The sequence below is a fragment of the Mycetomoellerius zeteki genome, unplaced genomic scaffold, assembly GCF_001594055.1.
Source record: "Mycetomoellerius zeteki isolate Tzet28-1 unplaced genomic scaffold, Tzet1.0 scaffold58, whole genome shotgun sequence".
NCBI lineage: Eukaryota > Metazoa > Arthropoda > Insecta > Hymenoptera > Formicidae > Mycetomoellerius > Mycetomoellerius zeteki.
Genome location: NW_017257588.1, coordinates 769,648 through 783,434, shown reverse-complemented (window position 1 = coordinate 783,434; position 13,787 = coordinate 769,648). Strand labels below are relative to the sequence as shown.

General features: G+C 32.5%; 2 protein-coding genes across 9 annotated transcripts in view; both read left to right on the top strand.

Moving 5' to 3' along the window:
- The first annotated feature begins 349 nt into the window (after positions 1–349).
- LOC108728049 (importin subunit alpha-8-like) lies at positions 350–1,463 on the top strand. The gene is made up of 4 exons (XM_018456399.1): positions 350–494; positions 575–939; positions 1,064–1,357; positions 1,449–1,463. The coding sequence occupies exons 1-4, from the start codon at positions 350–352 to the stop codon at positions 1,461–1,463; spliced, it is 819 nt and encodes a 272-aa protein (XP_018311901.1).
- A 2,316-nt stretch (positions 1,464–3,779) lies between these two features.
- The window catches only part of LOC108728144 (Inositol 1,4,5,-trisphosphate receptor), a 52,012-nt gene continuing 42,004 nt past the window's right edge, over positions 3,780–13,787 (top strand). For all 8 annotated transcript variants that reach the window (XM_018456538.1, XM_018456539.1, XM_018456540.1 and 5 more), the window contains exon 1: positions 3,780–4,381. The gene's annotated coding sequence lies outside the window, so the exon portion shown is untranslated. The remainder of the gene's footprint in view (positions 4,382–13,787) is intronic.

The window sequence follows — 13,787 nt, the reverse complement described above, 5'->3', positions numbered from 1 at the left end:
GATTATAGCTTTGTATTTTGAATTTGTTATATGAGAAATGTCCAAATAAAATAAAATACTTTTTGTTCTTGAATATCTCTTTTCTTCTTCTTTGCTTGTTAGCATTTGAATTAATAATATTTGCGTTTATCTAATGTAAACGAGTAAGAATAATGTATATTTTTGGAAATTTACATGTTTTTATAAAATTGCTTTGAAGTATTAAACAACGCTAATGATGTCGGCAAGAGCTTGCTTTCAGTACAAAAATTAATAATACATACTTAGTTTTTATGTTAAATAAAGTTTTAAATCTGTTTCTTTTAATAAGTAAATATAATTTCTCAATATTTTCTGATATTTATGAAATATGCAGATGGTACTCATGCGCAACACCGTAAGGACTATGTTTCATTTATGTAAAAAATCAGATCCACCATTATCCCTTGAATTGATTAGACCTATTCTACCAGTATTTCGTTATCTACTTACTGTTCGAAATCAAAGGGTAATTTGTAAGTTATACATGTTTTATTACTTTATATATTATGTAATTTGTTGTAACTTTGAGATGCTATAACGCTGTTTGTTCTAGCCAATACCTGCTGGATGCTGTCTTATCTTACCGATGGATGCAATGAAAACATACATGCGTTATTGGAAATTAGCATTCTACCGCAAGTTTTAGGGTGTCTGATGTCGCAGGAAAAAAGTATCTTTATTCCAGCATTGCGCACAGTTGCACATATAGTAGAATCGGGTGATACTTACGAAACAAGTGCTGTAATTTCCGCTGGAGGATTGGCGTATCTTTGTACCTTTTTGCGAAATCGTCCTGTCAACGAAAATATTGTAATGGAAACTGTTTCGGCAATTTACAAAATGGTTGATACCGAGGAACAAATCCAATGTGTGATAGATGCTGGTTTATTACCACCATTGATAGAAATACTTAAATTTGTAAGTATATATTTATGCATACACGAAAAAATCAGCCCAACATCTGCTTTAAATATTTTGTAAAAAAATTTTGTAGATAAATTCATTTTTTAATATTTTTCATTTTTTAATTAATTTTTTGTAGGGAACAGATGAGGCACGACATATAGTCGCATGGGCTATAATGGATATAGCAGCGGAAGGATCAATTGAACATTTGAACGAATTAGTAAATGTTGGATTGTTACCAGCTTTTTGTAATTTATTGGAAACAGGGGATTATAAGGATGTTATCAATGCCTTAGATTGTCTAACTGAAATCTTGCGTGCTGCAGAAAAAGTAGAACAATTAGAAAAATTTATTGTTATGATTAAAGAAGCTGGAATAATAGATAAAATAGAAACTATTCAATATCATCACGACGATCTAATTTATAAAGTATATTCAACTACATATATTCTTCTAAAAGGGTTTGTACTTTCTAAATCAAAAATAGAGTTCATTTAAAAAAATTTTGTTTTTTTCGTAGACAGTTGTTATATAGATTTTATCTAAATAAGCAAAATATATCATGAATAAAACAATATTTTTATCTGTATTCAATTGAATGATATTTTAATCGTATCATTATTTTAATAAAACAAATAGAAAATTTTTTTAGGATGAAAAAGAGCTTTTCGATTAAAGAGGAATCTGATGGGCAGAAAGAATTTGATGTGAAATTAACAGATTTAGTTTCTGAATAGAAATACATCTTTGAATTCATTCTCGGATTGAAAGACTATAAGCTAAATAATTTATCAATATAATTTCCAATTTATACATGACAGCTGCCTATAATATGAATTAGAACATTTATCAGCTAATTAAATTTTAGCAATACTTACATGACAAAAATTCTTTTTTTAAGTTTTAGCAATCGAATCTTAGTCAATTTTGAACAATGATCTTATTCTTTAATGTTATAAGAATAAATTCGTATTCAATAAACTAGTTTTAATACATATTAATGTATGTTAAAAATTCAAAACGTACTCAAGATGATATACCCAAATAGCAAGGTGTCGTCTATTTGACATCATTAATTCATCATTCTTAGGACTAATTTGACGAATCTAACATTTAAAATGACGGATTTGTCACAGCTACATAACGTTATAAAGTAACATCGAAAATACGTCATTATTTAATGTTGTTAACATAAATAAATGACGTTATTAATTGATCCCTATAATAATGTTATTATAGTGATCAATTTATAACGTTATTATAGCGATTAACTGATCACTATAATAACGTTATTGATGACCATAATATAACTAGTACGTCGATAGGTCAGCTATTCGTCGTACTAACAAGTTAATAAGAGTATGACGTTGTAAATACGTCGTAGGATGGATAAATACATGAATTCATTAATTTATGAAAAGATGACGTCGTTATTACATCTTAAATAGGTAATGACTTCAATAATCTATAATATGACTAATTATTGAGGTTAAAATGATGACAGCTTGCTACCTGGGCAGAAAATTGTATGCCTTTAATTTAGATTTTAGCAGACTAAATAATTGATTTTGTAATTTCTTGAACAATAAAACTATATGATCCTATTTATGTCTTATTTTAAGAACTTTTTCTAAAAGTCTATAAAAATGTTCTTAATATATCCTAAGGACTATAAAGTCCTTAGGAAGTTCCATATGATATCCTCAAAACGTATTTCGAGTAGGGTCGATAAAAATCATGTTTTAAACATGTTTTAAACCATTTTAAACTGCATGTTTAAAACATGCTTAATCGACGTTTTTTACATGTTTTAAACATGTTTTTTTATAATATTATTTAAAGCATGTATGTAACTTTAAAAACATGTTTGAAAAAAAATATTTTTTTCTTAAAAAGATAACATCTCTTATCAACCCTGTTTCACAGTCATTTGCTCTTTTCCAAGACTTATCGAGTTTACTAACTCGAGGATATTTAGGACTGAGCATGTATTTGAAATGCTTTTATATAAATAAGTATATACTTTCATTTGAAAAATGATATTTGTGACACTTCCGACAGTTAAAAAAAAGATTTAAATGTTTAAATGTTTATTGATTTAAATGTTTATTGATGTTTTATTGATTTTATTGCATATTTTATTAAATAAGTACATGTATGTTTGTTCTGTGTTTTAATCAGATGAGGTTGTAAGTACTGCTGTTACAAATAATGTTACAAATTAGATATTAAATATCATTAAAATCAATAAAATATTAATAAAAATGACATTTCGATAATGATTTGAAGATCCTTACAATATTATGAAAAAAAATTGTATGATACTATTTAAAAAATTGAAGATGACTTTAATTTTTTATGAAAAGAAATTTTTTCTAAAATTCTTTTATCGCATGTTGTAGTCAGATGATCGAATATTCACCTTTTAACTTCTTCTTTTAACTGTCGGAAGTATCTGAGAAATTATGCGGACAGTTATGTTGAATAAATGAATATCCTGCATATGGAACATTCTCCGAATATATAAAGAATATATAAAGAGTATGAATAAAATATTCAACGATTATTTAAATGTTGCTCTTACAGTTTAAAAATATTTCGAGACGTTCTGGAATATTCTTGGAATATTATTTTGAGATATTTTATGAATACATTTCATAAATATAATTAGCGTCAGCTGGTATCTTCTAATCGGTATCGACCGCGATAAGAGCTCGGGATTGATCGGTGGAACGAGCGGTGCTCTTGTTGACCGACGGATAATTCTTGGCGGAGCGAAGATTCGCGGGCGCTCGCGCGTCGACATGAGTCGCGACGCCGCGAGGCGCGACAGTCGTATCGGGACCACCGTGCGATGTGGACGTCGTCTTGCATTTCGCGTGTCAACATCTCGCGGTTTCGATCGGCACCGTACTTACGTGCCAGTGACACTTGGCGGCTTGCTGCCCGCGGGTAGGCATGTAGGAGCGACGCTGAGAGAGATAGATACATATCCATACATCTGTAAACACGCTACGCGCGTGGCGCGCGAGATCGGTCCACCGATCGCCGATCGTCGGCCGTAATCTGTAAGTCGTTGACTCTATCCTCGTCCACGTTTCTTCCTCGCGTAGATCGGATCGGATACACGCACGGATCGGTGAATCACGGCGCGCACTTGCCGGAGTTTTACGTTACTAGAGGAAGAGGAAGAAGTTCGAGCTTCCACGATCGACCGGTTGTCCGCCCGTCCATTGCGAGGAAGAGCCGCGGACCTCGGCGCGGACGTCGGGAGACGGAAGTGCACCGGTGTTTTCGCCTCCCGCACGTACGAGAGTACCTAAGGACGAACGAACTGACGATTACCTGCAGCAACTCGGTGCGTTTTGCGTCGGAGGAACGATCTCGATTCATCGACAGCGCGCGGAGCTGGGCGAGGATCGTCGTCACCACCACCACCGTCGCTGCGAGGAAGTGAGTAAACACTTTTTTTACGTTGCTTTTTTTTTATTCTCCGCATTCTCGTCATTCGCAGCTGACGCGCGTTCCGCGGTGCGCAAGGTGCCAGACCTCTGCTGCAGCGCTTTCGATTTTTCGCGATATATCGCGCCTTCCTCCTGCGTCTCTCCTCCTCCGCAGGCGGAAGTGGAAAGAAAAAAAAAAAGAAAAGGAAATCTGGAATGTCTCTCACGGCGACGTTTGGAATTGCCCGCGTAAAAATACTACTTGCGGATGATTCCCGAGCGAGCGAGGCCCGCAGGCGCTTTATTAAAGCGCTCCTCGGCGACACGGTGAGGAACGCACGACGCTAACGCCGCGCCGTCGTTCTCCACGGTTTGGAGTCTACGCGGTCGGCTGTTAAGTCGAGCGGTGCCTTTCGATTATCGGTAATGAGATGCGTGCCGGCGCTTTCATTGGCCACGGCGACCGCACGCCCGGCCGTCATCGGCTGGCTAATGACGCGTCCGACGCCCGGCTCGTTCGCGAGCGAGCGAGCCAGCGACGACAAGAACAATGTGTTGAACATCGGATCGCATCTTCGTTATACCACATCACGTATAATATACCAGACACGATTAATGTCCCTTTTTATCAGTTTAACTTAATTTTGATCTCAGTTTGATTTGTTTTATCGTTTTCCGATTCTTAGTTCCGGTTCCATCAATGTAAGATTAACTTTAATCTTGGTTCGATTGTTTATCTTTTTCTAATTGTTAAAACTGGAAAAAGATGAAGATTAAGTTGGTCCGAGATTAAAGTTAATCTATATTGGTAGAAATGTAGGTATTAAAGATTGAAAATTGAGCCATTCTTTTTTAAGATTATACTATCTATCATTAATTGTAAGATTAATCTTGTTGGAAAAGAAGATTCTCTTAACATTATAAGAATTTATTTTACTGATTATGTTTCCTGCAATGTTTTAATTCGCAATTCTCTTATCTATATATATATATTTTTTTTAGCTACAAAATTTTGAAAACAGTTTATAAAAGATGAACAGTAATATATTTCTGTAAAGCAAATTTTCTATAATGTAATACTTAATGCAGTATTTAATAATAAAGGATCCGGTTCTATCAATGTAAGATTAACTCTAACTTCGATTTAAGTCGTTGTTTACCTTTTTCTAATCAGAAAAAGATAAACAGTGACTTAAACTGAAATTAAAATTAATCTTACATTGATAGAAGCAGGTCTTAGAACTAAAAAGGAATAAAAAGTAGAAGATATCGGAGTTAATTTCAGCTGGTGGATTTTTTATCTTTATTATAGAGCTGCTGATTTGCTTCGAAGGCTTCGATATTCGTACTTCGAAGCTTCGAAACTTCGGCATCATCTCCGAACATCAAAGTTTTGAATTTTCGATAGTTCAATTTTCGAAGCATCGAAGAATCAAAAGTTATACAATTATTAATTTAACAGTTATTTGTAACGAGTATATTTTATAAAAGTATACAAATATATTTACGAATATATGTATATTGAATATTATGATTATATTTTTTAATTTTTCCATTCACACAAATATCTTTTTCGAAGCCTCGAATTTTCCAAGTTATCAAAAATAACAATTTTACTTGAACTTCTCCTTGAAATTCTTATGACACCTGGGATTTTAGAAGTTTGAATATGTTGTTATGTTCTCAGATTATGTTGCGATATAGTTGTAAATAATTCTGATTAGGCTAAAAAGTAAGTTAAATAGAAATTAAAGTAATCTACATTGGTAGAAATTGACATTATCAATCATTATCGGAGTCGGATGATCTTCTTTGTTCCATCTTCGGTGTCCATTTCTCCCTTTCTCTCTTTGCTCTTTTTATCTTTAAACCTCTCATCGAAATCGTTTCCTCTCTGCTCTTCCGCGAGAGGAAATGCTGACGTGTGTGCACTGAAAGTAAAGCATAGAAAACCGAGATGGTCCATCTTTCATTTCGAAGCAAGTCGGGACATTTCAAAGTGGTATCGTCACGTTGGCGCGATCGGCAACTGGTCTTTCAAATTCGGTATTTAAATTTCACTTTTAAATTCTTGGCAATGAGACGAGCGGCGCGTCTCGTGTCAATATTTTCACACCTGACATCGGAGAAAGTGTATATACGTGTGTATTAACTTTTACGCGACCGTTTCAGAGTGTACAGGATCTAGCTTGAAAATCCAAGTCTCAGCGAAAATAATAGCGAATTCGATTACTCGCATTACTCTGATCAATGCATACTAAAAGCTGCTATAATGCAATTAGTGAAGTTAGATGTAAAAGCATATAAATATTTTAAAAAACTAAATGCCCAATAATGACATTATCACGCTATTTAACAGAATGTAAGTGTATCGTTTTATTGAAAGTTGATTATGTCACTGCATTTAGATACTTTATAAAGCAGCCTTTAATGTGTACTAATTCAGTGTAGTGTATGGAAAGAACAGTTTTGCTGAAGAATCTAAAATTTTAGTTAGATATAGATTTGAAAATAATTTTGTTTGGATCATTAAAATAATTGTACGACCATGGTTATATATTACAATGATCTTTAGAACTAATTGTTAGAATGTTAAAACTTTTAATAGCATTGTCATCAAAACTTAAATGTTCTACATAATTATTTTAATAATCTAAATAAAGTTATATTCAGATCTGTATCTAGCTACATTTTAAAAACAATTTACTTTATTATTTATTATTATTTTGAGAACTATTTGTTATTTATTTTAGCAAAAAATCATTCTTTCCGTGTGTAAGTGATTTTGAATTAGCTATAAAAAAAAAACGATACTGAAATATTGTTTACATAACAGGATAAATTTCTCAGGTTAATTGCGATAAACAAGGAAAGAGAAGAGAGGAAAGAGAGTGGTATTTAAAGTGCGCATTTCCGTCGTTTATACGCAGTATTTTCGACACGTTTATTATCACGTACGTGATTCCTTAGACCTGTCGAACTCGACACGTATGTGAAATCTTTGCATGCGAGTGTAGTAAAAAAAAAACATTTGCAGTTTGCATTCAACATCGGGCACTCAGTTGTGGGTTCGGTTGCTATAATAGCTCCTTGCTAGTTTTCCTGATAACGCGTCAATGAAAACTGGAGCATTGGAGCAGTCACGTTTAATGCTGAATGCCAGGAATCGCATACGAGATTGATTTTTTTCATTCCCTTTACTGTATTCGAATTTTTGAAAAAAAAGTAAAAGCGTAAAAACAAAAACAAAAGCTTACTAACTGGAATGACATTTTTTTAGAAACGCATTTATTAAATATAAATAAAATTGAGGCGATGTCGATCGAATTGTCTCGATTTTAATTTGTACTTCTCATCTCGTATTCTTATTAAAATAGTAAAAAACTAATGGCGAATTCGATTAGTGCGCACTAGTGCATATTAAACCCGTTGTATACTGATTTAATTTAAGTATAAAAATGAAATGCAAATAAACAATATAATATTATAGGGCCATATATGTGATAACAAACTATAGAAATCAATGTCTTAAACGGTCTAGCTATCTGGGTTCGACTCCCGGCCGAGAGATAATATTTTTCGCAATAAGAATTAATTATTTACAGATTTTATATAATATGTCACTTATTAAGATCGTTTGAAGATGTGAAAAAGCATCAAATTGTTAAATTGCTAGTCAATTTAACTCGTCATATTACTGCGGTAGTTTAGCAGAGTATAGCGTTTCAAGACCGAAAAATCATTTCGGCGCGCGTTTCAAAGGACTACATACGTAATATATAAATTCACACAGAGTCATACAAGCATTTAAGATCCAGCTAGACCGTTTAAGGCATTGATTTCTATAGAAATACAAATATTTCGAATTACGAAATACATATCTATAATAGCACAACAAAATGTATTAAGTATTTCACGATTTAACCGATTTCTATGTTTATTTATAAACATTTCTTTACGTTCTTTTGTGTATGATTTTAATGTGCACCAGTGCGCATTGAATGCGTTCAATCGAATTCTCTATAAGTACACTGAGAAAAAAATATCTTAATTTTAAAGAAATATTTCTTTGCTCGTATTCAAACAAATTACTTTGGATCAATGAAAATTTCTTTGAAATTAAGATATTTTTTTCTCAGTGTAACATAATCAAATCAAGAAATAAATAAAAAACAAGAGAAAGTAAAAGGGCTGCTGAGAATTTGTGTGGTTAAAATTACGCAATACGATATAAATAAGACTTCAATATACAATATTTACAACATTACATTATCATGTGTTCATAGTTCGGCTTTTAGCAACTAGTCATCTTCAGCCATTAGTCACACGCAATGAATTTATACATTTAAATTCTAATGAAAATCATGGTAATATTTCTCATGAGACAATCAATCTTTTTTTTATGGACAGTCAGAATAAAATAGTAAAATATATAAAATGTACGAAAAAATTGTGACTTAATCACCCTTCAGATTCGCACGTTTCAGTGAGGTGTGAAATCTTGCTGCTGGAGGGTAATATACAGCACCGTATCGCCAAATTGTCCTCGCTTGTTAGTGTTAAATCAGTTGGCTTTAACAGAGATAATGCTGCTCTTCGTGGGTGACACGATTCTTATTTTCGATATCGTATCATGTGCAAAATATCGACGCGTCTTCCGTTAATAACACTATTCTTGCGTAACGGTGCATGGCTTGGTGCGGTTAATCAACGTTTCGAAAGACGTAGCAGTATCTTTCTCGAGAAAAATGATACTCGCTATATCCCGCGAGATAATGATGAACACAATGAGATAGAAGACTGCCAGCGTCTCGGAAGCAGATCCACTGTGATTTTCTTTAGATATTGTATTTTTTAACGATCAAATTTTTCTTGGATGAGAAAGACGTCGAGTGACACGAAATTGCGCTTATCTTTCTTTTGAAAAAGGTGTCAACCTTATTTTCCAGGGTCTTCGAATATCGATTGCACGTATCCGTGGACAGCGGGTTCGATCGATGGGTTTTTATCATGCCAGGAATTCTCCGTAAAACGGATATAATACTTGACCGACTGGAGTGGGTCAAACGTGCTTGGCGAATCTACAAGGGTTAATGACATCGCGCGCGAATTGCTTCCTTCTTTGCATGTCCGGTTTGAGATAAGAGTGTATTGAGCGATGTTTTGTGTGTTTCAGTCAAACACCCGGCGGCCAAATCAATTAAATAGGTAGTATCGTACGGTAAAAAGATTAGTCCTCTCATTTGCTCCGGAAATTTATGCTCCGTAACGTAAAAATTAATTTAATTACGTTGTGTCGGGTGTTGCATTTGTGTGCAATGCGTGTCATATATTTTAAATGTTGCACTGACTTGTGAGAGAAAAGATTTTGACATTTATGACTATAATTGCATATGATAAAATAATTATGATTAGGAGCTCCATTTTTATACTTATTATGCTATAATGTTAGTAATAATAAATATTATATATTTATAGTTCTATATATCAAAACAAATATATGTTTATTCCCGAAAAAACGAGTATAATTTTATAAATATAATTATTACTAATGTAGCAATAATAACTATAAAAATGAAGCTCTTAGCTGTAATTATTGTACACTGAGAAAAAAAATTTATTCAACTAACTGAACACATTTAGTTGTTTGCAGATTTAATTAATTCAACAAATTTTATTTAATCGAATTTAACCGTAGTCTATTTAACATTGAACGGCTTGTTAAGCAGACTAAAATTAAATTCAATTAAATAAAATTTGTTGAATTAACTAAATTTGCAAACAAACTAAATGTGTTCAGTTAGTTGAACAAATTTTTTTTCTCAGTGTACCATGCAATTTATAGTCACAAATACTAAAAACTTTTTTCTTAATGTAAGAAGATGCAAATTAATCTTAAGGAAACATAGTAGTTTCAATGTAATGTTTCACGACTCAACATCGAATACGTAACTTCATTTACGTCACGCATTAACAAGGATGGAACGTCCGCGAAAGGTGGCATGGAGGATATGATATATACATGAAAGACGGACAATTTTTTCTGCATTTTGTCAGTCGGGAATATTTTTAGCGCGACACATATTCGTGCGTTATGGCTTCAAGGCTGCGCTAAGATTCAAAGATGATATTTTCAAATGGAAAGGACATCGCACTGTATGAATAAATATACCTCGTCTAACAAAGTTTAAAATTAGCTTTTTCAGTACAATGCGCTTTGACATTTTTTCCTACTGGCTTTTTCATTTTTTAATCAGGCAGCGTCTCCAGTTGTTCGCTCAAGGCGTATATGATCTCAAAAATAATCTTGAAAGAGACAAAAAAGTGAAAGGAACTTCTTTTTTCAACGAACGCGTACTATTCTCGTCGATGTGCATAATGCATCCGGATGCATAACGTAGCGGATTGACGGTATTTATGTCTTGAAATCGATATTGGACGAATTATGTACGCGATAAAATTATATTAGTGCAGTATAGTTTAATTGTGTCGATCTCTTTGAAAGTCACGGTGGAGATACGATCCTCCCAGCGAGGATGAAACTCTGCCGGATCTTGTAGTGGCTGTAATCGATTGTAACATATACCTTTCCTGTGAGAATGCTCTTACGTAATTCATGAAGACTTGCTATCCTCTTGCATGAAATTAGACACCGCGCATGGCTTTTGGGAACACTCTGGCAATCCGAGGTCAAGGTATGTCGTAGGCCGTAATGCGTCAGATTGAACCTCAGTCCCGGTTGACGCATTGCATACCGATGACCCTGGAATGCAAGTCTGTTTGCACCTGGTGCGGTGGCGTAAGTTACGTCTTTTAAGGAAAGCAAAACGAATTGACAGCAAGTATATCATACGCTAAAAATTGATGGCTGAAGTTGAGCCGGTAAGAGATACACTGAGAAAAATGATTTGGTTGGATTAAATAGTAATTCTGGTGAAAAATGAACGAATCAAAATTTTCTGATTAAATTTGCTAGAATTCTAGTTGAAATAACTAGAATTTCTCGATTGAGATATAATTATTCTGATAAAAATAAAAGTTCTAATATATAGATTTTACCAGAAATATTGTATCAACCAGAATTTCAGTTATCTCAACTACACAGTTGAAAAAAATGTCTTGAATTTAACATAAATCACATGTCCCAAACGGTCCACTCAAATTTTTGAGTTAATTTTGCACAAGATGAATATGTTAGAAGGTAACACAAATATTATGTAAGAGAATAAATACAAAGAAAGATAACATCGACAGTTGCGGTTTGTAAACAAACCGTAGGAACATTTTTTTTTTCAGAAAATTAACATTTATGATATGTTCAATTAACATGTTTCATTCATTTGTCTTAGAATTTACGTTTTAAAACTCATTATTTTTATGTTACTTGTTCACTTACTCATAAATTTTGTCATTTTTACACTAAGAAATAGTGAATATCAATTTCACAAAACATCTTCAAATAACATAATCATATTATGTTGTATTAACATTCGAATATGTTAAAAAATTCAACGCAAACTGTTAACACAAATACACAAATTTTTTTTATTGTGTAGAATTCTAATAAATTTAACCAGAAATTTTTTTCAATGTATTTCCGATTCTCTACCAATATCACGATCAGTTTATCGACATTTAAATAAGAATACTTATTAGCCATTCAATTTCTTTCAGAGAACCTTCGCGACTTAATGTCAGCGTTCTTGTAGATTTATTAAACGGAAAAGTTTTTACGATTGCAATCTATCCTTCTTGACAATATACATGTACGATAATATTCCGTGCTATTACTATGATCGTGAAATCTTTTTTATAGCTGCAATACAAATAAAATACCTATGTAAGTCTTTGCGGTTGTGTTAGTGCGTAAATCATATATATTTATAAATGATAAAATATAATTTTCTTACAAGCAATTAGGATGTTCTGTGAAGTTAGAACGGCGTTTTAATTTTCAAAAAAGAATAATAGTTGCAGTAGCACTTTTCATAGTTCTTAAGCGTTTCGTTGGAACAAAAGCCTATAAACTTTAAAATTCAAGCAGCTGTAATTTCAAAGGAATGAAATTTAAATTAAAAATAAGGGTTTTAGAGCTTAAAGTCTATACTTTCAAAAGGTCACTATGTCTTTTAAATTTCTGTGAGTTTGGTAATTTTTTTATATAGAAAACTACGAGCTGGACAAAATAGGAAATTTTCTTTCCACTTTGTGAGCTTGTCACATATCGAAAAAAATTGCGAAAAGTTTTGATTTTCGAAAGCTTAAAGTTTGCCCTACAAAATTGTTTTTTAAAAATGTTCTTAAGATTTTTGTTACTGAGTTATCGCGGATTAAATAAAAGGAGCATTTTAACTTAGATTGCTCATAACTTCCTTTAAAAATCATCGTACCATAATTAGAAAAACAGATTCTTAAAGCTGAAACTTTGCTTCATCGAATGGTATAATTGCCAAATTTTTTTTTAAACATGTAGACATACAAATGACGAAACGTTACATATTTTTGTTCCAATCTAATACTTACTAAACGAAATTAAAAGTTAATATAAACAGACGTTTCGATTCTGGATTTGAATTCTCTTCAATGCGATAATTAGTGAAGTCGATTACAAACACAATTTTTATAGCAATACGAGAACTTTTATATTAAGAAAAACTACACAATTATTTTTGCGCTGTGCGTCGCGTGATACATTTGGGATCATATTAGATGTTGCCGTTTAATAACAGCGTTTTATTCGGTGAATAGCGGTAGAGTAGATAGAATTGCATGCCCTCTCATGCACATATACTGCTGTGCATTGATATGGTTTCATTAGACGATATTGATAGTCAATTGGCGGTTTATTGTCCGACTACTGTATCGTTCGGCGCCAAGACGGAATGTCTTTGTGTTCTTGCAACTCATATAGCTGTTGATATTTTTACAATGTATCACGTAAACACGAAAAATTAAAGTTTACGCTTGCAGAATTTCAATGGCAATCATACTCAATGGGTGAATTAAAAAAAACAAAATGTCAGATAAAAAGTTAATAAATGGTTTAAAATCATTAATTCTAATAATTAGTAGTAGAATAATATTATCCCATAATGTAGTCTAATACTGAAATGTATATATTCTGCCTGCAGAATTTCAATAGCAAAATTGATCAAGCATCGAACTTATTTCAATATATAAATTAAAAAAAAATATGAGACCGAAAAAAAGTAAATTTAATAAATCAGTTATTCTAACGAATAGCATAATATTATTGTATAATAATCTAATACTTGTGACATATATCACTTAAACAAAAACGTGATAATGCTACGGGATCTAAAAGAATATATTAAAATAGGAGTTTTATAAATATACAAATAAATGGAAAAAAGCAGACATTATTTTTTCTGTCTTTTTTAAATGAATTTCTGTTG